Source organism: Schistocerca piceifrons, chromosome 3 (assembly GCF_021461385.2).
Source record: "Schistocerca piceifrons isolate TAMUIC-IGC-003096 chromosome 3, iqSchPice1.1, whole genome shotgun sequence".
NCBI lineage: Eukaryota > Metazoa > Arthropoda > Insecta > Orthoptera > Acrididae > Schistocerca > Schistocerca piceifrons.
The window spans coordinates 848,157,577-848,182,676 of NC_060140.1; the positions used below are offsets into that span (position 1 = coordinate 848,157,577).

Sequence of the window (25,100 nt, forward strand, 5' to 3'; positions counted from 1 at the left end):
ATGTCTTAGGCTATGGCTCAGTGTCCATAAAACTAATATCACTATGGACATACACTCAAGAAAAAAAGTATTTCATTAGTAGTAATGGAGGGAGTTTCTTGGTTCAGTTCCTTTAACCCACAGGTATGTACGCTTTCAAATTGCACTCTGTCACATGACCCGCCACCCTCCCCAAAAAAAAAAATAAATAAATAAATAAATAAATAAATAAATAAATAATAGTAGTAGCAGTAGTAGTAAAAGTGTGAAGTGTAATTACTGTACCAATATTTGCAATGAATGCCTGAAGGTGTGCAAGACTGAATTTCAATTTTTTCACTGTTGTTGAGAGAGCAGAATGTAATAGTTGCTCTGAGTTATTTTTTCTACAAATTTTGTGAGTGTGTTAAACTAAGAGTTTTTCATTAAATCCATTGCATGTATTGCACAAAAATAGGAAATCATTTATTTGTACATTACTTAATTCCCCACCATAATTGTAACTAATAATTAAAAAACATACAGAGGGATTAGTGTACTATGAATTATGATGTGTGGAAGTTGAGCCATGTGTGAAAGAATGAAGTCAATAATTCTGAAAGTCAAGAGATTATTTGCATCCAAAGTCTTATTGATTCCAGTTTCTCAATGGGGCTAAATCGCTAAGAGGTGATGATGTATTATGTTTGTACACAAGTGTTGAAGTTCAATACTAAAAGATTAGATGCAATTATAATTTTAAAAAAGCTGAATTATAAATCACAAATTAAATGAAAACATGGGGCACTCACACAATCACAGCCCTATAGTAGCTAGCAATGGAATAACAAGGATGATTATCGACACATTTTTGCTCCAAATTAAAATAAAACATGAATATCAACAATAATTTTTGACAGAACACATCAAATAGAGCAGGGCTGAAATTTGAAAGCATTGCTGAGTTCATACATAGTTAAGCTGTGGCATAATTTTCATTTGTCACACATATCTTCCTAGGTGTCGCAATTAAGTAGAGAATGTGAGTAGAACAGTACTGCAGCCAAAGCTTAATAAACTCTGGTTCACTACACAGACTTACATGTGACAGCACTGCCACAGTAAAAGAAATCTCCAACTTTTCGTGGGTCATAGATGTTACTTCCTCATGTTGTTGTTGTGGTCTTCAGTCCAGAGACTGGTTTGATGCAGCTCTCCACGCTACTCTATCCTGTGCAAGCTTCTTCATCTCCAAGTATCTACTGCAACCTACATCCTTCTGAATCTGCTTAGTGAATTCATCTCTTGGTCTACCTCTATGATTTTTACCTTCCACCATTCCCTCCAATACTAAATTGGTGATCCCTTGGTGCCTCGGAATGTTTCCTACCAACCTGTCCCTTCTTTTAGTCAAATTGTGCCTCAATTTCCTCTTTTCCCCAATTGTATTCAGTACCTCTTCATTAGCTATGTGATCTACCCTTTTAATCTTCAGCATTCTTCTGTAGCACGACATTTCGAAAGCTTCTATCCTCTTCTTTTTGTAACTAACTTCCTCATATACTGGCCAAATGACACCTGGTAGTGTTCATGGAAAGTGCACATTAGGCAGAAAAACATTTATGTCACTGAATGGATGTGCACACACCTGTCGCATATCTTGACAACGGGATCCAACGGCGTGTACAAGCAGCCCGCTGGCCGTGCTGTGGCGGTGGACGGCTGCTATCAGCTCCTGCACAGGTGGCTCCGTCGACAGCTGGATAACATGCTCCATATGGTTCACCAACAACCAGGTCAACTGCTCGGCATCACTCAGGTTCTCACACTGTGCAAAGTGTGGCAACACAGATAATGCTATGTAGCTATAAAACTCTTCACACAATACAATACAATGACACCATTCACTGATAGTCTCAATAAATTTCAAACCAAATGAGACAAGTTCAACATAAGAACATTAATTTAGAATGGAAACTTATCTGCCTGCCTGACATCCTAGATTACCTTTCTATTAAGCGACAACATGGCACAACTTACTGAAATGGTTCAGCTAACATTACTGCTACTCAGTTTGAACATCAGGTTAACCAAAGAAGACAAGCAAAGAAAAGAGTGCTTGAGGATGAAGAGGACTATGCATATGGTTTTCATGAGTTCAACCGGATATGGTAAGGTCTGGTACAAATACTGTTAACTCCTTGGTTTCCCACATTACAGCAATTTTTCTTTAATCCTCCCACCCCCACCACTGATGGCCTCTTTCTCCTGTATATTTCATTAGTAATCACAGTTACAAATACTTTTCCCGCAAAGTACAATCAATAGTTTAAAATCCCAGACTGACAAATATCAGAGTATTTTCCTACAATAATTGATATTATTGTCAACAGATAATTTTTTTCTCTGTTGCATTTCTACAGAAAAAGGATGCTTTGGCTCAAGGCAAGTTGAGGAGTTGAGAAAGGATGTCACAGCCTATGGGTCTAGAGGGGTTGTGAAAGGGGGATGTTTACTTATTTCTTGGTCAGTACTGGCAAGCAATGTATCTGCTCATCTGATACCATACAACAGCTACAGTATAAACACGGTGCAGAGCTAACAAGGACTTGCGGAAACGAATTATAAAGACATTCATGTTTAATCACACTTGTTAAATTGTTTACTTCTCAAATGACTCACACAGGCTTATTGTGTGTGGTGTACTCCTGACTTCAGCGACTGCAGCCATCATTCTTGCATAAAAGTTCATAAATAAGTTTCATGAGAGCTGGCAATAGTTTCTCTTACTGTGAAATATAATATAAGTATTATGAAAACAACAGATGGCTACTCACCACAAAGCGGTAATGTTGAGTTGCAGATAGGCACACTAAAATGACTGGTAAACATGTGAGCTTTTGGCCTAAAGGTCTTCTTCTAAAGTAGAAAACATACACACATTCTAGCAAGCTCAACGCGAACACAAATGACCACTGTCTCTGGTCACAGAAGCCAGACTGCATGTAACTGCACATGATTGCAGAAGCAGCCTGGGTGTTGGGGGTAAGGAGGAGGCTGAGGTGTGGAGGGAGAGGGATAGCAGGGTAGGGGTGTGTGACAGTATGTAGCGGTTCCACCTGCTTTTTATTTCTTCGGTTGTTGTCCTCGGTGTCAACGTACGAAGTTGTTACACTGGCTGAAATAATGTGTAATTTGGACACTGACTACAGTAAATAATGTAGCCGACAGCTGCACAATTATGTTTCACAGTCCTTTAATTTCACTGTTCACAAACCACCCCGCCCCAATTTTTTAAAAAAAAAAAAAAAAAAAAAACAGTTATTTGTGTATGGCCAGAGCATTATTGTTTAAACCTTCCATAAGCCTCATTAATAGTTTGCAGGTGAACCTCCACATACTGTTACAATAGTTTACTGTTGAACATCTATGAGCAGTAATAACATAACCACACAGTTCACAGTCCAAATAAATTGAACAGTCACTGTCATTGCTTTAACACATGGTCTATTGGTGTAACACTTATTTCATTGTTAATTTGATGCATTGTTGTCATTCTAAGCAACACAGGTTCCTCATCTGAAACTCTGCCATGGACTGACTGTCTCGTGACCAAAAATCAGGCCTTTATATATCCTCACAATAATAGGGGGCGAAACTACACATTGTTCGAAGTTAAATTTACAGAAATTACAATTACAACATAACTCATTAAATTAACTGAATACATAAAAAAATTGGATCTTTATAACAGTTTCTTCTACTGCAAGAGTGAGGCCAAATTATTTGTTAAAATCATGAAATTAACAAATATCGCTATGTAAACAACACTTTTGACAAAACTGTTAATTACTTTGGAATTAATGAAGGGCTGGTTTTGCTAACACGTTTTCGATTAGAGACAACTAGATACTTTAAGATTACTAGTATTTCGTCATCCAAATGTTTATAATTAGTATAGCATTTATATTGGTTTATATGTCAACAATAGAATTTAAGTTATGAAACAATTACTGATTTAACACTATAACAAAGGATATTAACTGGGCATTGTCAAAATAAACTAGGAAATCAATTACATACATAAAACTAAGCACAAATTTAGAACTGATGTTATATTCTTTAAAACTGAGGGTCAACCTTTCTCTTTTATGAAAATGCGAATTATATTCACGTATGCTAATGGTAAATAGTTAAAAGTAACAAAACAAATTTAAGGAGGCAGATGGCAAAACCAGAGGGGAATTAAAATTATCCCAGTTTGCTTCGTCACGAATAAAGTGCTGCTTGTGAGAGCCTGCAGGTAAGAGATGGAGCAAGGAGGTTAGACAGAGGGCAGGTGGAGGTGGGGGGCAACAGAAAAGGGAAGAAGTGAAAAGACTGTGAATGTGTTGGTGGAATAGAGGGTTGTCTAATGTTGGAGTGGGAACAGAAAAGGGGATGGGTGGGTGCAAGAACATGACTAACAAACGATGAGGCTACGAGGGTTAGTGAAATATAGTATATACAGCAGGGAGAGTTCTCACATGCACAATTCAGAAAAGCTGGTGTTGGTAGGAAGGATATAGATAGCAAGGATTGAGAAGCTACCTTAAAATGATGAGCATTGTGTTGGGCAGGATGCTCACCAACTGGGTGGTCTAGCTGTTTCTTGACTACAGTTTGTTGGTGGCCATTCATGCGGACAGACAGCTTGTTGGTTGTCATGCCCATGTAGAATGCAGCACAGTGGTTGCAGCTTAGCTAGTAGATCACGTGACTGCTACCACAGATAGCCCTGCCTTTGATAGAATGGGTGATGCTTGTGAATGGAATGGAATAGGTGTTGGTGGAAGGACGTATGGACAGGTCTTGCACCAAGGTTTTTTTACAGGGATATGAACCATGAAGCAAGGGTTTGCCAGCAGGGTTGTATAGGGACAGACGATGATACTGTGTAGGTTTGGTGGGTGGCAGAATACCACTGTGGCGGGGAGGGAAGGATAGTGGGTAGGACATTCCTCTTTTCAGAGTGCAATGAGAGATAGTCGAAACCCTGGTGGAGAGTGTGATTCAGTTGCTCCAGTCCTGTGTGGTAATGAGTCATGAGGGTACTGCTCCTTTGTGGCCAGACTGTCAGACTGTGGGACCCAGGGAGCTGGGGGATGACTGGGTAGATAAGGCATGGGAGATCTGTTTCTGTACAAGGTTGAGAGGGTAATTACAATCTGTGAAGGGCTCAGTGTGACCCTTGGTATATTTCAAGAGGGACTGCTCGTCACTATAGATGTGATGGCCGCAGGTAGCTAGGCTTTATGGAAGGGACTTCTTGGTATGGAATGGATGGCAGCTATCAATGTGGAGGTATTGTTGCTGGTTTGATAGGGACGGAGGTACTGGTGTAGCCATCTTTGAGGCAGAGGTCAGCAATAACAAAGGTAGCTTGTTCAGTTGAGGATGAACAGGTGAAGCAAATGGGGGAGAAGGTGCTGAGGTTCTGGGGGAATGTGTTTAGGATGTTCTCACATGTGATCCAGATCATGAAGATGTCATCAATGAATCTGAACCAGGTGAGAGGTTTGGGATTCTGTGTGGTTAAGAAGGATTTCTCCAGATGGCCCTTCAACAGGTTCGAACAGCACAGTGCCATAGGAGTGACCACTGAAATGCCCGTTACATGATCTACAAGCTAAGTAGCAATCACTTTGTTGCATTCTATGCAGGCATGCCAAGCAACAAGATGTCTATCTGCGTGAATGGCCACGGACAAACTGTGACCTGAGACAGTTATATCACCCAGTTGCTGATCATGCTGCCCAATACAATGTGCTTCACTTCAGTGACTGCTTCACAGCCTGTGCCAGCTGGATCACTCCTACGAACATCAGCTTTTCTGAATTATGTAGGTGGGAACACACCCTGCAATATATTGTATGCTCCCATAACCCCTCTGGCCTCAGCCTTTGTTAGTCATTGTCCTTCACACACTTATCCCTTTCCTTGCTCCCACTCCTGCAGGCTTCTATTCCTGCAACGCACCCACTAAGTCTCTCTCTCTCTCTCTCTCTCTCTCTCTCTCTCTCTCTCTCTCTCTCTCTCTCTCCTCCTCCTCCTCCTCCTCTACTTCTCCACTCCCCCCCCCCCCCCCGCCCCCTCTCCCTCCTGTTCAACCTCCCAACTATACAGAGCTGCCCTATACACTCCCTGCCATGTCCCTGCATGCTCCCATAAACAGCATTTTACCGTCCCCCACCCCTACCCTGCTATCTCGCCCCCTCCACATCTCAGCCTCCTCCTTACCTCCATCAACAGATTGCTTCTCCAATCATGTGCAGTTACTCAAAGACTGGCCTCAGAGGCCAGAACAGTTAACATGAGTGTGTGAGCTGTACTTTTGTGTGTGTGTGTGTGTGTGTGTGTGTGTGTGTGTGTGTGTGTGTGTGTGTGTGTGTCTACTTTAGGAGGAATCCTTTTGGCCAAAAGCTCACATGTTTAGTAATCATTTTAGCATGAGTGTCTGCAGGTCAACATCTCCACAATATGGTGAGGAGCAACTTGTCTTTTTCCAATATTTTCATTATTCCGTCCTGGATTTTTCAAATATAATATCAGCTACAGAAGTATGGACTGTGGAAATTAATTAATGAAGGATGTTTTCCATAAATCTAATTTGGCTAAGACAATGAAATAAGGTTGAAGTAAGGCAGAAGCAACTGTGAAAAATGTTTTGTCTCCAAAAAATGTTCAAAATTTCATTGATGTCTTGATATTGTTGTTGTCGTCTTGATCCTAGAGACTGATTTGATGCAGCTCTCCATGATACTCTATCCTATGCAAGCTTCTTCACCTCTGAGTAACTATTGCAACCTACATCCTTCTGAATATGTTTAGTGTAATGATGCCTTTGTCTCCCTCTACAATATTTACCCTCTGCGTTTCTCTCCAATACTAAATTGGTGATCCCTTGATGCCTCAGAACATGTTCTACCCACCGATCCCTTCTTACAATCAAGTTGTGCCACAAATTACTCTTCTCCCCAATTCTATTCAGTACCTCCTCCTCATTAGCTACACATCTGATCTTCAGCATTCTCCTGTAGCACCACATTTCGAAAGCTTCTATTCTCTTCTTGTCTAAACTATTTGTCATCCGTGTTTCTCTTCCATACATGGCTACACTCCACACAAATACTTTCAGAAAAGACTTCCTTACACTTAAATCTATACTTGATGTTAACAAATTTCTTTTCTTCAGAAATGCTTTCCTTGCCATTGCCAGTCTACATTTTTATATCCTCTCTACTTCGACCATCATCAGTTAGTTTGCTCCCCAAATGCAAAACTCCTTTACTACTTTAAGTGTCTTATTTCCTAATCTAATACCCTCAGTATCACCTGATTTAATTTGAATACATTCCATTTCCTCATTTTGCTGTTGTTGATATTCATCTTATATCCTCCTTTCAAGACACTGTCCATTCCATTCAACTGCTCTTCCTTGTCCTTTGCTGTCTCTGATAGAATTACAATGTCAATGGCAAACTGCAAAGTTTTTAGTTCTTCTCCATGCATTTTAACTCCTACTCCAAATTTTTCTTTTGTTTCCTTTACTGCTTGCTCAATATGCAGATTGAATAACATCGGGGAGAGGCTACAACCCTGTCTCACTCCCTTCCCAACCACTGCTTCCCTTTCATGCCCCTCAACTCTTACAACTGCCATCTGGTTTCTGTACAAATTGTAAATAGTCTTTCTTTCCCTGTATTTTACCCCTGGCCACCTTCAGAATTTGAAAGAGAGTATTCTAATCAACATTGTCAAAAGCTTTCTCTAAGTCTACAAATGCTAAAAACGTGTCTTTGTCTTTCCTTAATCTATCTTCTAAGATAACTCGTAGGGTCAGTATTGCCTCACGTGTTCCAATATTTCTATGGAATCCAAACTGATCTTCCCTGAGGTCAGCTTCTACCAGTTTTTCCATTCTTCTGTACAGAATTCGTGTTAGTATTTTGTAGCCGCAACTTATTAAACTGATAGTTTGGTAATTTTCACACCTGTCAACACTTGCTTTCTCTGGGATTGGAATTATTATACTCTTCTTGAAGTCTGACGGTATTTTGTCTGTCCCATACATCTTGCTTACTTGATGGTAGAGTTTATATGTCTTAGAACTCAGGTAATTTTTTTCTCTGCCTCCAACCACAAAAACAGACAGATGTTCCCTCTAGTTGTAATGTATTTTGATCCTGAAAAGGCAACAAGAAATTGGCTTATCGACTTCATTCAACACGCTGATGAGACAACTAATAGTGTGCACAGTCTGATCAAGTCTTCACTGAAATTTTCATAATTTACATGTAAAGAATGCCACGGCAGGGGGGGGGGGGGGGGGCATGCATGTGATGCATAAGATGCAGATACTGAAGTGCTTCTCTTGAAAATATATGGACATTTGCCTTTATTAGCGATTCCAAGAGAACATGATACAGTTGCACAGTTGAGATCTATTGTGATTAAATATCTGTTAAACCACCCTTAAAATCATGGTCAGATTTTGGTCATCTCCCTGAATACTACAATCAAATGTTGGTTGCTTTAACTGTCAAGTTTCAATCTAATTCAACAGACTGCAAATAGCAGTACGGCAATCTGCCAAAATTGCTGTTAACATCATACATCTTTGTAATAAAGATATTGAAAACAATAATGGGAACTTCTGGATGGAATATAAATGATGGATGGACTAAAGCTAACCTCTCCTGCCTACCTGAGGCACCGAGCAGTTGACAGACATGTAGTAAGACTGTGGAACAAAAATGTTGACGAGCTGTAAGACAATGTCCTGTTTTAAAACTAATATAAAACACACACAGACGCAACTGGATTGCCCTGCCCAGCTACACTGTCCCTGCACTGCAGCCTGATTGGAGTGACAGGTTATGAGTTAGTGGAGTGGGTGAGAGGAGAAATTAGAGGGGGAGGATTGGTGAGGAGAGGAGGCAAGGGAGTCAGATAGATGCAAGGACGATGCCTTTGCAATGAGATAAGACTGGGGCACAGGTGAGCTCACCTAGGTGCACGTGGGGGAAGTTTCATGTGTCATATGATGGAGGGGAGGAATGAGGTGAAGTTGGAGGTAGATGGAACGCACGATAAGGGAGGCACCACAGAGCAAAACCCAGGTAGAGATTTCATAAGTGAAGTGAAGTGAAGTGAAGTGAAAGGCATGGAGAAGGGTTGGAAGGCGTTTATTCATGCTCTGAAATGGTGCACGTCCTTTTTACCCCTCCCAAAGTGGTATTCTGGTGTTCACCCAATCTGTGAAATACTCTATCCCATCCCAGCGTTATTCCACAGCTACCACCAACCCCTTGCCATGGAGTTACACCTCTATGGAAGATCCAGTTGCACAACCTGTTCTATGCACTCACGCAGGAAATATTACTCCAGTCCCATCACATGTATATGTTGCCCTATCTCACGCTGGGTCACATATGACAGCAATCAAGTCACTTACCAATCTGTGGTTGTGATGTCTACATCGAAAACAGCACACTGATTGCAGCTTAGTTTGTAGATCTCGTGACTGGTTTCACAGATGGCCCTGTCTTCTATCGGATAAGAGATGCCTGTAACTGGACAGGAGTACATGGTAGCGAGAGGACGTATGGGACAGGTCTTGCACTTAGATCTATTGCAGGGCTATAAGGCGTGAGGCAAGGGGTTGGGAGCAGGGGTGGAGTAGGGATGGACAAGGATACTGCCATGGTCTCTAGCCTGCTGAGGAGCACCGCAGTCTAGGGTCCATGGAAAAACCACGAAAATCCACTGCATTACACCACACACAAACAGATCTGGTCTGCAGCAAATTGGTGAGACTAGATCCAATGGGCAGGGCATGCACATTAGTGGGAACCGAATGGCTTCAGATCGGCAGGCCCGATCCATTACAGATACCCGCAGAAATGGCCTCCGGTTTTGGCCCATTGTGGAAATCCACTCCAGCTATTCAAGAGCCACAGACAGCACGTTGATGAACTGCGACCACAGTGATCAATCCATGCAAGAGATAATTTCTTCAAATACTCTGAGAATCAATAATAATGAGGATAGGTAGCAACTCACTGTAAAGATGATTGCTGAGCCACAGACAGGCATTTAGAAAAGACAATCCCACACACAACTAAATTTTCAGCCTTTTTGTCAGAAAACGGGAGCACACATACATTCACATAACCACTTTGACACAACTCACACACATGACAGCCATCTCCAGCAGCTGCATCTACAGTCTCTGAGAATCAGATCCAAACAAATCACTCTTCATGCTTCCTTGCCTCTCACCGGCAGCTGCTAGGCTAGTGGCAAGAAGTGGTGGCAGCAATGAATGAGGGAGTAGGGAAGCAGTGCACATACTCAGCTGTACCCATCCTGCGACGATGCACAACACCTCAGTAAAAAAACCATTTCATCTACTGAGACAAAAATGAGATTTTTCCAGCGTCTTTTTCCAAATTTCCCTGATATTTCCATGATTTCAATGATGTGTTTGAAATTTCCTGATTTCCACAACCTACGGCAACCATGTAATTGCCAACAAAGGTTCCACCGCTATGGTTACGAAGCACAGGAATTATTGGCAGAAGGACTCAGCCAGCTGCCTCATACTTACACCTGCAAAGCCTGCCACAGTGAGCCCATTCCAGAAATCCAACAGGATCTCCAATTTCTCCTAAAATCCCTAGGCCCCACCCAGAAACCCCCCCCCCTCCCCCCCCCCCCCCCCCTGCCCCATCAGCCCAGCACTTCTAACTTCTATTTCTATGCTTCCTAAAATCCATAAACCCAACCATTCATAACACCCTGTTGTGGCCATTTATTGAGCCTCCACTAAGAGAAACTCTGCTCTCATGGACCAACACCTTCAGCCTATTATCTGTAACCTACCCTCCTATATAAAAGTCACAAACCATTTTCCCCACAGACTTTCCACAGTTCCTGACCTTTGCTACATGGTGCACTGCTAGTCACTAGTGATGCCACCTCCCTCTACACCATCGTACCTAATGTCCATGGCCATGTTGCTACTGAACACTAGTTTCCCCAAAGCCCAACTGACTCCAAACCTACATCATCATTCCTGGTCACCATCACCAACTACATCCGCACCCACAATTCCTTCTCCTTTGAAGGCATTACCTACAAACAAATCTATGGTATGGCAATGGGCACCTGCATTGCTCCATCCCATGCCAACCCTTTCAAGGGCCATCTGGAGGAATCCTTTGTAACCATCCATGGTTCAGATTCATTGATGACATCTTCATGATTTGGACTGGGGACGAGGACACACCATCCACATTCCTCCTAAACCTCAACACCTCCTCCCCCATTCACTTCACTTGGTACTCCTCAACCCAACAAGCTACCTTCGTTGATGTTGACCTCCACTTCAAGCACAGCTACATCAGAACCTCCATCAATACCAGACCTACCAGTCAACACCAATACCTCCACTTCGACATCTACCACCCATTCCATACCAAGAAGTCCCTTCAGCTTAGCCACCCACAGCCATTACATCTGGAGTGACCAGCAGTCCCCCTCTGAATATAATGAGGGTCTCACTGAGGCCTTCACATACCGAAATTATCTGACTAATAGATCTCCCTTGCCTTGTCTCTCCAAACACCTACCACCTCCCGCATACCAACTGTTGCCCCACAAAGGAGCACTTTCCTAATGACACAGTCCAATCTAGAACTAGAGCAAATGAGTCAAATTCTCTGCCAGCGTTTCGACTGCCTCTTGTTGTGCCCTAAGATGAGGAATATCCAATGCACTATCCTTAATACGTCTCCCATAGTGGTATTCTGTGCCCTACCGAACTTACACAATATCATGTCTGTTCCTATTCCAGACCTGTTCCCAAACCCTTGCCTCGTGACTCATATCCCTGCAATAGACCTATATGAAAGACCTGTCCCATATATCTCCCCACCAACACCTAATCCAGTCCAGTGACAGGCATCTCCTATTCCAGGGCCAGCTGTGAAAATAGTAATGTGATCTACAAATTATGCTGCAACCACTGTGCTGCTTTCTACGTGGCAATCACAACCGACAAGCTGTCTGTCCATGTGAAGGGTCACCAACGCAGTGTGGCCAAAAACACCTGGATCACCTAGCTGCTGAAAATGCTACCCAAAACAACATGTGTCACTTCAATGACTGCTTCACAGCCTGCACCATCTATATTCTTCCTACTAATTCCAACTTTTCTGGACTGTGCAGGTGGGAAGTCTCCCTACAATATGAGTTACATTCCCAAAATCCTGTTGTCTCAACATTTGTTAGTTAGAAGAAGGCCTGGTGGTCGAAAGAGTTTTTTTAAATAAAATAAAAACTCAACCTCTTCTTTGCATAGTTAGTAGCAATCTATCCTTACTATAGTACTGTTATTATGCAGCATGGATTTTCAGTTACTTACAAAATATATAAGTAGACATGAATAATAAAGATGTAGAAAGCTAACATCATTTGCTTTACTTAAAAAGCTTTAAGAGTTTGCACATAAAAGATTTGGATGCATTATTTTTCAGCACATCCTTGTATAATGTTAACATTATAAGTAAAATAAGGGAAAGGCAACCACCCACCAATGGCAGATCAACGCTTGGAGCACAGAAACACATAACAGAAAACAGCAATAACACTAGCTTTTGAGCACTAGCTATTTTTCCTATCAAGGGTACACATTAACACACACACAATGACACTCATAGCTAAAAGCACACTCCACCATGGCTATACGACTGCGCGTTAGTGTGTCGGTGTGGGCGTGTGAGTGAAATGTATACACTTTTGCTGGAAAAAGAGCTAGTGCTTGAAATATAGTGTGAATGCTGTTTTCTATTAAATCTTTCTGTTCTCCATGCATTGATCTGCTATAGGTGAGTAGCTGCCTCTCCCTTATTTTATGTACTGCTCCATCCAAGAATTTTCCATTATTGTTTAACATTATATATGTTTAATGAAAACATGTATGGTAACAAAATACCACAGCAAGTACAGTCCAGCTTTCATGTAAATAAAATGATTAAAAATTTCAAAGACTGGCATTCAACACTGAATCATATGTTGAAAAGTATTATGCGGATTACAACAAAATGCACAACAACTACTCAAAAATATATACTGCAGTGCCTGTGTTGTTCAGAAGTACGATGCGATGTTCCTTCACACATGCGTGGATGTCCAAAGGATCAGGCAATACAGCGACAAAAGCTGTTAAGAAATATGTGAAATGTATTCACAGTTGCAAATATGGTCAACCATCAGCTGTATAATGAAATGACAACATGGAAAATTTGTGCTGGGCTGGAATTCAAATCGCGATTTCCCGCTTATTGCAAGCAGTCACCTAATCATTTTTCTATCCGAGCACAACCAGGCCGGATCCAAACTTTCACATATCATCAATCACATGTATACAACCTTCATGTGTTCATCCATTATGTATATTATTGAACAGGTGAGACATTTTGATTGAAAGTTGCTTGCAAGCTGGTTTTTTTTTTTTTTTTTTTTTTTTTTTTTTTTTTTTTTTTTTTTTTTTTTTTAAAAAAAAAAAAAAATAGAAAGTTGCATGTTCAGTGTCGGTGGATAAATGTCTCCCCTATACAGGAATATACACAATGGATGTACAAGTGCAAGTTGTAAGCACACGGCTGATAACATAAGGAAGTTTGGGTCTAGCTGTGAATCCTGCTCGGATAGCATAATGCTAAACCAATCGCTCAACATAAGTGAGAAATCCAGGTACAAGTCCTAGTCCTGCACAAATTTTCACTGTCATCATTCCATCACACAGCTGATAGCTGTCAATATTTGCAACTGTGAATACATTTCTTGTATTCACAAATATGTTCTTGTAATGAAAATTAATAACAATAATGGAAGATGCAACACACACATCTAAAATCCATATTGTCTTCAGTAGTAAATAACTTAATAATGTGTAAAAAAACTTACCACAAAGTCACAGTACAGGATAGTACCACCCTTCCTCACTACTTCCAAGTTAACACAAGAGGATGGGCCACAGCTTTCAGTTTCAACTGGCCTGAGAGGAGACACACATGCACAAACACAATTATTTCACCATTTGTACTCAACAAGTCCATGCATAAATAAAAAAAGAAGGTTTCAGGCTCTTAGTGTAGTACTAAGCACTGCAATATTCTAAACATTATCAATAAATGTATTCAGTTTTTCAATATTAAAATTCCTTTTTGGAAAATGTGTAAAGAAAACATATGAAAGTGCTTGTAAGATGGAAGGAGGAAGAGATTCTGTACACAACTGCAGCTATGATGTTGATATTCACAAGGCTAAGTAGAGTAATTTCTATATAAATTGCTTCACAATTAGCAGCAAAATATTTTATTTAGCTTGCTCTGTTTGTATTTCTTCATACAAGCTTGTTTCGGCTAGTACGCCATTGTGAAGTATTTTTTCATACAAGCTTGTTTCGGCTAGTATGCCATTGTGAAGTGTACCTGTTGATACTAGAATTAACTTAATACTGAAATTACTGAAAAGTATTATTAGATACGTGAGCTTGTTTCAGCTAGTACGCCATTGTGAAGTGTACCTGTTGATATTAGAATTAACTCAATACTGAAATTACTGAAAAGTATTATTAGATACGTGAGCTGTGTGTCCAAGGATATCATGTCACCAATTGTTTAAAAATCTGAAAATATGAACAGTACCCTCCCTATATATGTATGATATTATCACTTTTTGTTCACCATTTAGAATTATGCAAGGAGAACTGCTTTGATCACATTTATAACACAAGAAATAAAGAAAATTTATGCTCCGTGCTCATTGTTTAAACTTATATGCTCTGACTCCCCAGTATATTGATATGAAAATTTACAACAAATAAAAAGCCAAGATTCACTGAAAAGAAAGCTACACGATACTCTGCTAAGCAATGCTACTACTCAGTTGATGATTTCAGAAACGAAGAACTGAATATTTGAGCAGGATGTAGTTTATAAATCGTCTTGTTATGTGAATATGTACAGATGTCTTTTCACAAAAAAGTTGCATTAATGTTTAAATATAACTCCATCTTATTAACAATAGCTTTATATCAGAGAAATTGTATTAACTATATTTTGACATATCTCCTGTACTCTAATCAAACAATCACATAATTTCATCAGTATGGAATATACTATTTTTGGCCAATAAAATGACAGTTCTCGCTCCTATCCTGCTTCATGTTTACAGAGTGAATTGTACCTCTTAAGGTTGTACATAGTGGTTATGTATAATATTAGAATTTTGTCATTAACTGCAGTTAAAGGCTGTCTATGGTTTTGCATATCATGGGGTTTTTATTCATTTTCTTTTTCTAAAATTTCATTTAAGTCTTCTACAAAATTTTTATGTTTCAAATTAGTTTATTCATTGAGAATGTCATTGGGATATTTATCTGTATGAGTGTAAATTTCTAGTTCTTCCAAAATGTTCATGGTGGGACTTTAGGTATTGTATGTAGAATTTTTAAACCATTTTCGATGTGCTCTGCTGTGTGGTTTTGATTCTACAGCTGTAAGCAGAAGTTTGACTGGTCGCTTTAACAGTTCCTCATACATTCTTTCAATTGAATTGTACAGCTTTACAGAACAGTATCATGAGAACTTTCCAGAAAAAAAAGTTATCAATGAGTCGATCTCACCGCCATCTTGAACAGTTTCCAACTTTTGGCTGTGTCAGGTGAGGACACAAATCTCTGCACCACCTTTAATTTTCTCCATTTTGTCATCCTCCATGATGTTCCAGTTCTTCCCTCCTCTCTTTTCACTTTCATGTAATCAGTTAAGCCATCTGTTCCTTAGCTTTCCTTTTATCTCTTTTCTCAAAACATCATGTTACTCATCACCTCTGGTATTCTCTATCCTTCCATTCTTCTCATGACACCACACAATTCCAATCTTGATGTTCGTATTTCATCCTGAAAAGACCACAAACCGTGCTCCAAGTGGGAATACTTGGTTTTCTCTTGAGTGCACTAGCACAGTTACAAACAGATTGAGAGTATTACCACAGGAAACAGAACAGCTCTTCTTAAGTGAGTCTCTTTCTTACTCACTTTCAGATGGTTTTATCAGAATCTCACAACTGGCAATCCCTATCAGACTGAAATTCATAAACAAATCTGACCCTTTTTACTGGACACATGCTGATTTGAATCTTGTTATATTTAATAAAAAAAAAAAATATTTATCTTCTGTTGTGAAACATACTCTGTATTTTTTTCAATTCTTAAACTGCTTTCTTTTATGTTGACATTCAGCTTCAGACTTTTGTGCACATTGTGCTCACCAACAATCAGCAGTAGCTCCATTTCAACAACTGCTTATGTGGTATCACCACTGCAACACTTTGCATTGAAGAAAACACTTATCACATGTGGAGGGGGGGGGGGGGGGGTTTAAAGTACTCATACGATCTACCAATAGATCGATGGTCTGGCCTTGGCAGCCAGAGACTATGGTCTTGTGTGTGCAAAAGCAGCTGCGGGTCAGCATCTCTGCTACATGGTGATTAGCAACTATCTTTTTCGTAACACTGTCAATAGACGAATAAGTTTTGTCCAGCATCTTGTACTTACACAAATGACATCAACATATCAGTCAGAATAAATGATTACAGAAGGCCACAATCGCTGTGTTGCCGTCAAGCACACTGCAGAACACAATAGTAAGAGAAACGGTTGCTTGTTCTCTGGTGTTCTACCTGAGCTCCAAGATTTTGGGCTGCCCAGCAAAATCGAATATGTTTCATCACAAGCAGAGGATGCCGCTATAGGTGCAATATTGTCAGCAAGTAAGGCTGATTTTCAACAGAGGCAATTAATGGTGTGCAACAATGGACGAGACCTTACAGCATGCATGCAGCTAAGAGTTACTTTTTTCTAACTTGTGGATATAATACTTTTTATGAAAATTAAGAACACTGTCCTTGTCATCTCATTGTGGAAGACTTGTGCATTCTTTGAAAACCAGAAGCCAGATACACCAGTGTGCTTAAAAATCCACACCATGTCTCTACACACATGGTCATAGTAATTGCTTGTGGCTGTCATGACTTGAGTTTCTCAAATAAAATTTTATGTCTCCCAGGTTGCAATACAAGAGGTTACATTCTAAAACTTTCCTTCCTTGAGGGTGCACCTATGGAGCCACCACCATTAACACACATACATAAGATTATATAAACTACAATTACATACTACATTTTCTTCATAATGTCTTTAAGAAATATCCGCAGGAACTTACAGTAATTCATTTTAATCGCAAATACTAATTAAATAGAGAAGAGACTAACCCTTCATCCATCAGTAAAGGAACTGGCTTTGTACGAAGAATGCTGGCCCAGAAACTGCGATCACAGTAACCCAGAAGAATTAATAGGTAGCACCACAAGAATGTTAATAACGGACAGCGAGCAGCGAGTTCCAAAAATATCTTATTCATGTTCCCGACCAGGCTATCAGTTGGACTCACTTGCACCATCTCCATAGCTGCTGTGGCAACCTTACAGTAGCTACCTAGAAAACAAACATTTTCACACAGTACATGGACCAAGTGAACATCTCACATGAAACTGTAATTAATAGGAACTATTTTTATTTTGTCTCTCATATCGAAACCTACCTGATTCGAACATGTATATACAGTACAGCAGGAAGTGAGCAAACTGCTCCTGTAGGTAATCCCAGGCAGGGTCAGCTGCTGGATTGAAGGCTTCTTTATGAATCCGTTTGCCAACCACACTAATAACTCTGAGTAGGAACCTACACAAAAAGATTGAGAAATAAGCCTTGAGAAATGAGCCTTGAGCAGCTGCTGGTGAAGTATCAGTGCAGCGGTAATGCAGCAGCAGAGCAGCAGCGAGTCGCATATTTAGCTTTCATATTTGTTTTGTAGTTTGATCCTTAATTTCTTTCTGAGTGTTTGTGCGCTTGTCTATTTAATTACATAAAATCCTTGCGTATTATCGTATTTGAGAGGAGTTATATTGCTTACTGGTAGCTGTAAAGTATGAATTCGTGGAGTCGTGAGTCAGTTGTTTATTTTGGACAGCCAGAGCGCTTTTGACACAGTGCAGTGAGCCTTGAGCAGCCGCTGGTGAAGTATCAGTGCAGCAGTAGTTCAGCAGCAGTGCAGTAGCGAGTCCCATATTTAGCTTTCATATTTGTTTTGTAGTTTGATTCTTAATTTCTTTCCGAGTGTTTGTGTGCTTGCATATTTAATTAAATAAAATCCTTGCATATTCTCGCATTTGAGAGGAGTACTATTGCTTATTGATAGCTGCAAAGTATAAATTCGCGGAGTTGTTAGTCAGTTCTTTGTTTTGGACAGCCAGTGCTTTCTGTTTATTTCGTAGAGTCAGTTAGCAGCAGACAGAAGCCAGTGCAGTTTCATCTGTGCTTGCAGAGTGACGTGTGCAAGCAGCAGTAGCAGAAACTAGTCGTATATCCAATTTTCTGTATTAATTGCGCAGGTTTAATTCAAATTACTTTGTGTGTTTGCGTGCTTGCGTGGGGAAATTTTTCGGATCTTTGCGTATTTTCGAATTAAAAAGGAGCATTATCAAATTTTAATAATGGTAGAGTGTAACATGACATAGGCGGTTGTCATTTGTACTAACACAGGGGTAGGATCGCATTGTAATATCTGTATAGTGGCATAGTCATGGTCATTTGATTGCTTAGTTCGTAAGTAATTGTTCATACATTGCAGCTCAATCTGGCACTGGTGACGCAACTGTGCAGTCACATATCGCTATTTTATTTGTCGCAACTCTATAAGTCCAGACATTAGCAGTAGGATGGATAAGGTGCGTGCGTGCTGTGTGCGGGCACAGGAGGAACTGGTCACAGTTCGCAAGCAGCTGAGCTTGCTGATGGCCACGGTCAGCTGCCTTCAGACTGCTGCCTCGAGGTGCAGCAGTGGCGGAGGGTCTGGCGCGTCGCTTGAGACACCCCAGGTGTCACTTGCTGCGTCCGCTGACACAGCCGCCGAGGCACCTTGTAGTGTACCCGGCACATTGGGGCCGCCCTCACCTCAGGGTGAGTGGCGGACTGCAACGCGTTCGCGTCGCTCGAGGTGGAGGGTCAATGCGGAGGCTGGCCTGCTGGCCTCGCCCATTCATCCTGACAGTGGGCAGGTGGCCGCTCCTTCAGCAGGGCCTGAGCAGGCACACGGGGGCAAAGGCTTGCTGGTTATTGGGAGCTCCAGCGTTAGGCGGGTGATGGAGCCCCTTAGGGAAATAGCATACAGGGCTGGAAAGAATTCCAACGTGCACTCAATTTGTCTGCCGGGGGAGGGGGCCTCATCCAAGATGTGGAGGCGGCCTTGCCTGCAGCTATCGAGCATACGGGGTGCAGTCGTCTGCAAGTAGTTGCTCACGTCGGCACCAATGATGCCTGTCGCTTGGGTTCTGAGGAGATCCTCAGTTTGTACAGGTGGCTGGCAGATTTGGTGAAGACCGCTGGCCTCGCACGCAGCGTGCAAGCAGAGCTCTCTATTTGCAGCATCGTTCCCAGAGTGGACCGGGATCCTTTGGTTTGGAGTCAAGTGGAGGGTCTCAACCAGAGGCTTCGTCGACTCTGTGACGGTCTTGGCTGCAGATTTCTAGACTTGCGCAATTGGGTGGGGAATTGTAGGACACCCCTAGATAGGTCAGGGGTGCACTACACAAAGGAAGCGGCTACTCGGGTAGCAGAGTACTTGTGGTGTGCACATGGGGGTTTTTTAGGCTAGGCAGTAGTGCAAAGTGTCCTGATGAACACTCACCAGTCGATGTGCAGGCAGGGAAATCAGGACGTGCTCAGTGTAAAGACAATTCAGCTATCAAGAATGTACTGCCCTCCAGGAAACGTGTGGCGCGCAAATTATTTTCAGGACTGAGATCTGGCTGAACCCTGAGATAGGAAGTTCTGAAATATTTAGTGAGGGTTTGAACATGTATCGGAAAGACAGATTAGACACCGTAGGAGGTGGTGTCTTCATTGCAGTTGACAAAAATATTGTGTCTACTTAGGTCAAAATCGAGTGTGACTGTGAAGTTATCTGGACATGTTTAACAGGCCTAGGAGAAATAAAGTTAATTGTTGGGTGTTATTACCGGCCACCAGGTTCCACTGTGACAGTTCTAGAATCATTTAGAGGGAGTCTACACACTGTACCGCAGACGTACCCGGATCATGCTATATTAGTCGGAGGCGACTTCAACCTACCAAGTATAGACTGGGATATCTATGGATTCATTACAGGTGGTATAGACAAGCCGTCGTGTGAATTACTTTTGAACACATTATCCGAAAACTGTCTTGAGCAGCTAAATCGACAGCCAACGTGTAATGGAAATATTTTAGATCTGGTAGCCATAAACAGACCAGACCTCATCAACAGTGTCAGCGTTGAGACAGGGATTAGTGATCATGATGTTGTCATTACGACTATGGTTGCGAAAGTTAAAAAGTCGGTCAAGAAGGCTAGGAGAGTATTCTTATTAGAAAGAACAGATAAGCAGTTGTTAGCATTCCAGTATGATGGACGTGGAAGAATTATGGGCAAATTTTAAACACATTGTAAATCACGCATTGGAGAAGTATGCGCCAAAAAAGTGGGTTATGGACGGAAAAGACCCAAAGTGGTTTAACAGCGCAATTCGGAGAATGCTCAGGAAGCAAAGACAGTTGCACTTGTGGTACAACCACTACCACCGTCATACCTTAGCAAAAGATCTTGCTGAAAACCCAAGGAAATTCTGGTCTTACGTAAAATCGGTAAGTGGTTCGAAGGCTTCCATCCAGTCACTCACTGATCAGTCTGGCCTGGCAATGGAAGACAGTAAAACAAAAGCAGAAATTTTAAATTTAGCATTTGAGAAATCTTGCACGCAGGAGGAGCGTACAAACATACTGCCGTTTGAGTCTCGTACAGATTTATGTATGGAGTACATAGTGATAGACATCCCTGGGGTCGTGAAGCAGCTGAATGGGTTGAAAATAAATAAATCGTCAGGTCCTGATGGGATTCCAATTCAGTTTTACAGAGAGTACTCTACTGCATTGGCTCCTTACTTAGCTTATCGCGAATCTCTTGCCCAACGTAAAGTCCCGAGTGACTGGAAACAAGCGCAGGTGACGGCTGTATATAAGAAGGGTAGAAGGACGGATCCTCAAAATTACAGACCAATATCCTTAACATCGGTTTGTTGCAGGATTCTCGAACATATTCTCAGTTCAAATATAATGAATTTCCTTGAGACAGAGAAGTTGCTGTCCATGCATCAGCACGGTTTTAGAAAGCATCGCTCCTGCGAAACACAACTCGCACTTTTTTCACATGATATCATGCGAACCATGGATGAAGGGTATCAGACGGATGCCCTATTTCCTTGACTTCCGGAAAGCGTTTGACTCAGTGCCCCACTGCAGACTCCTACCTAAGGTACGAGCATATTGGATTGGTTCCCAAATATGTGAGTGGCTCGAAGACTTTTTAAGTAATAGAACCCAGCATGTTGTCCTCGACGGTGAGTGTTCATCGGAGGTGAGGGTATCATCTGGAGTGCCCCAGGGAAGTTTGGTAGGTCCGCTGTTGTTTTCTGTCTACATAAATAATCTTTTGCATAGGGTGGATAGCAATGTGTGCCTGTTTGCTGATGATGCTGTGGTGTACGGGAAGGTGTCGTCGTTGAGTGACTGTAGGAGGATACAAGATGACGTGGACAGGATTTGTGATTGGTGCAGAGAATGGGAGCTAACTCTAAATATAGATAAATGTAAATTAATTCAGATGAATAGGAAAAAGAATTCCATAATGTTTGAGTACTCCATTAGTAGTGTAGCACTTGACACAGTCACGTTGATGAAATATTTGGGCGTAACATTGCAGAGCGATATGAAGTGGGACAAGCATGTAATGGCAGTTGTGGGGAAGGCAGATAGTCATCTTCGATTCATTGGTAGAATTTTGGGAAGATGTGGTACATCTGTAAAGGAGACCGCTTATAAAACACTAATACGCCCTATTCTTGAGTACTGCTCGAGTGTCTGGGATCCCTATCAGGTCGAATTGACGGAGGACATAGAAGCAATTCAGAGGCGGGCTGCTAGATTTGTTATTGGTGGGTTTGATCATCACACGAGTGTTACGGAAATGCTTTAGGAATGGGTGGGAGCCTCTGGAGGAAAGACGGTGTTCTTTTTGTGAATTGCTACTGAGGAAATTTAGAGAACCAGCATTTGAGGCTGACTGCAGTACAATTTTACTGCCGCCAACTTATATTTCACGAAAAGACCACAAAGATAAGATAAGATAAACTAGGGCTTGTACAGAGGCATATAGGCAGTCATTTTTCCCTCGTTCTGTTTGGGAGTGAAACAGGGAGAGAAGATGCTAGTTGTGGTACGAGGTACCCTCCGCCACGCACTGTATGGTGGTTGCGCAGTGTGTATGTAGATGTAGATGTAGATGTAGATGAATACTCACAATCACAGGATTTCAATAAAAAAATAATCTTAGGAGGCAGTTGAGTTACATTCTTTGGTGAAGAAGAGGGCACACAAGACAAATCAACACTGATTATTCAACAACATTTTATCAATCATCAAAAAATTTTGTCAGGTCAGACAGTTAGACAATAATGTCCCTTAGTATCTCTGTTATATGTACATGAACTGCACTCACATACTTAATGAGATCATACTCTGCGACAGCATTTACAGTGACTGGGCTTAGAGCAATATGAAGCAACTGATGTAGAACCATGAAACTTGAAATTCAGGGTTCCAGCGCTGTAATTAAGGTAAATTATGGAGAGGTAACAGAAAACAGAAAGCATGTCTCTTCAAGAAGCATTCACGAATTCCATTTACATGCTATGATAAACAAAGCAAATCAACTAGAACTAGCAGCTAAACAAAATGTTAATAAATAAGCATTACATGACAACATCTGGTGACTAATAAAGTAAATCTCCCTAAACAACATTCAAGGTGTGTTCACAATATATTGTAAATAATAATGATACTTCATTTCTCTTAAAACGCAAAACAAAAATAAGCTCATGATGGTAATTTTCTTTCCAAGTACTTATAGCAATATACTAATGACCCCATCGGGACCTCCCAAGTCAAAGCTGCTCAGCTTGATACTATGAAATGGAATGGGGTATGTTTGAAATTTGAATGTTAAGTGGGAATTGGAAAATCTGTAGAGAAAGGGAGACGGACAGGATGTTGGCAGACATGGTAAGTATGAGAGAACTGAAACAGTCAGAGAATGAAGATTTATGTTAAGCCAAGGTGGAGAACTGGGTGGGTGACTATTAACAATGCAACCAATGCTTATTAGAGTTGAATTCGTGGCCATAGTATCCATCACTGCATGACAAAATACAAAACATGAGGAAATTCAATTACTGATAAAATATGTCACAGTCCTGGAAAGCTGAACTGTTATACAGAGACAAATTACAGAAGAATATGGATTCATTGGAAGAAACAAGATAATAGAAAGGTTTCTGGTTTCAACATCAGATTTTGACAGACTGCAACAACCAGCTCTTCCTAAATCACCACAGAGTCAGATATACTCAGTAAAGGGTGGGAGAATATATCAACTGGAGTGCCTCAAGGTCAGACAGAACATTTAGGCTCTAAATACTAGCCTGAATATGATTCTGAGATGCATATATGAGATCAGATGATAAACTGGTAGAGGGTGCAGAGCAGGAGGCTCTATGAAGCCTGATGAGATTCACAACTGGGTGCACTCTGGAAATGCTGGCTAATTTCTCGATAACCAACAAATAACGTAGAAGGTAGAAAGTAAATAAATTGAGTAAACTAAAACTTCCTGGATATTAAAACTAAGTGCCAGACTGGGATTAGGACCTGGGGCCTTTGCCTTTGTGACAAACTGTTCTACCGAGCTATCCAAGCACGACTCACAATTTGCCTCACAGATTCACTTCGGTCAATACCTATTCTCCTACCTTCCAAACTTCAAAGAAGTTCCCCCAAATATCTTGCAGGGCTACCACTTCAGAAAGAAAGGATACTGTGATGAAATGCATCAGCCATGGCCAGGTGAAATGCTTCCTACGTTTCCAAAATGAACTTCCACTTTAAAGAAGAGTGTGTGCTGATTTGTAACTTCCTGGCACATTAAATCCGTAAGAATTAAAGTTCAGAGAGCACAAATAAAATCTTTAAGGTTCACCAATGGCATTGTTATCTGACAAAGACAGCCAAGAAATTCAAAATTACTGAACAGAATGGATCATGTCTTGAAAATAAGTTATAAGATGAATCTCAACAAACGTAAAACACAGGTAATAGAATGTAGTCAAATTAAGTCAGGTGCTGCTGGGAGAACTAGATTTGGAAATGAGATACTCAAAAGAGTAGATCAGTTTTGTTACATGGGCAGTAAATTAAGTGAATATGGCAGACGTGAAGAAGAAATAAAATGTAGGTTGCAATAGCTCGAAGAGGTTCAGGTGGAGGTAACAACTAATATGGGTTCAAAAGAACAACAGTGACAACCAACGAGAAGAGAAGAATCAAGAATTTCTGTAGAAATGAAACTTCAAATCACAAATTTCACACAAAGAGTGCAAAATAATGATGTCACAAGATCTGAAAAGTGCTCAGTAAATATGAAGTTGAAAAGCTGTGAAAGAAAGCTCTGGGATATTGCATAAATTGTGGTAACAAACAATGGAAAGTGCAGGACAGAACAACAACAATATTGAAAAAATAGAACTGCAGAAAGTCCGAATGAAAAAGAATGCTAGAAATGTTCTGCTTTCAGACTTTGCCCTTCATTACAAGTAGAAAACACACACTTTCACACAAGCATTACACACACATGGGCAATCTTGCCTCCAGGTTCTATGGCCCAGCAGCAAACTGTGTCTGAGGTGTGCAGCAATCCGGGTAGTGGGGATATTGAATAGTGTAATGGTACTTTGACTACCGCGCCTCCGCCAATACAAAGATATAATTTATGATCGCGCATGCAGAAGAGCGCTGCGCCAGTGACCGATTTTTAGAAATA

General features: G+C 41.0%; 1 protein-coding gene across 1 annotated transcript in view; it reads right to left on the reverse strand.

Moving 5' to 3' along the window:
- Nucleotides 1-25,100, reverse strand: part of LOC124787730 (huntingtin) — a 392,251-nt gene that overhangs the window by 73,688 nt on the left and 293,463 nt on the right. The window contains exons 28-31 of the mRNA XM_047254577.1: nt 17,676-17,815; nt 17,347-17,569; nt 13,972-14,062; nt 1,607-1,786 (exon numbers count right to left, since the gene is read on the reverse strand). Of these exons, the coding sequence (XP_047110533.1) occupies nt 1,607-1,786; nt 13,972-14,062; nt 17,347-17,569; nt 17,676-17,815 (634 nt within the window). The remainder of the gene's footprint in view (nt 1-1,606; nt 1,787-13,971; nt 14,063-17,346; nt 17,570-17,675; nt 17,816-25,100) is intronic.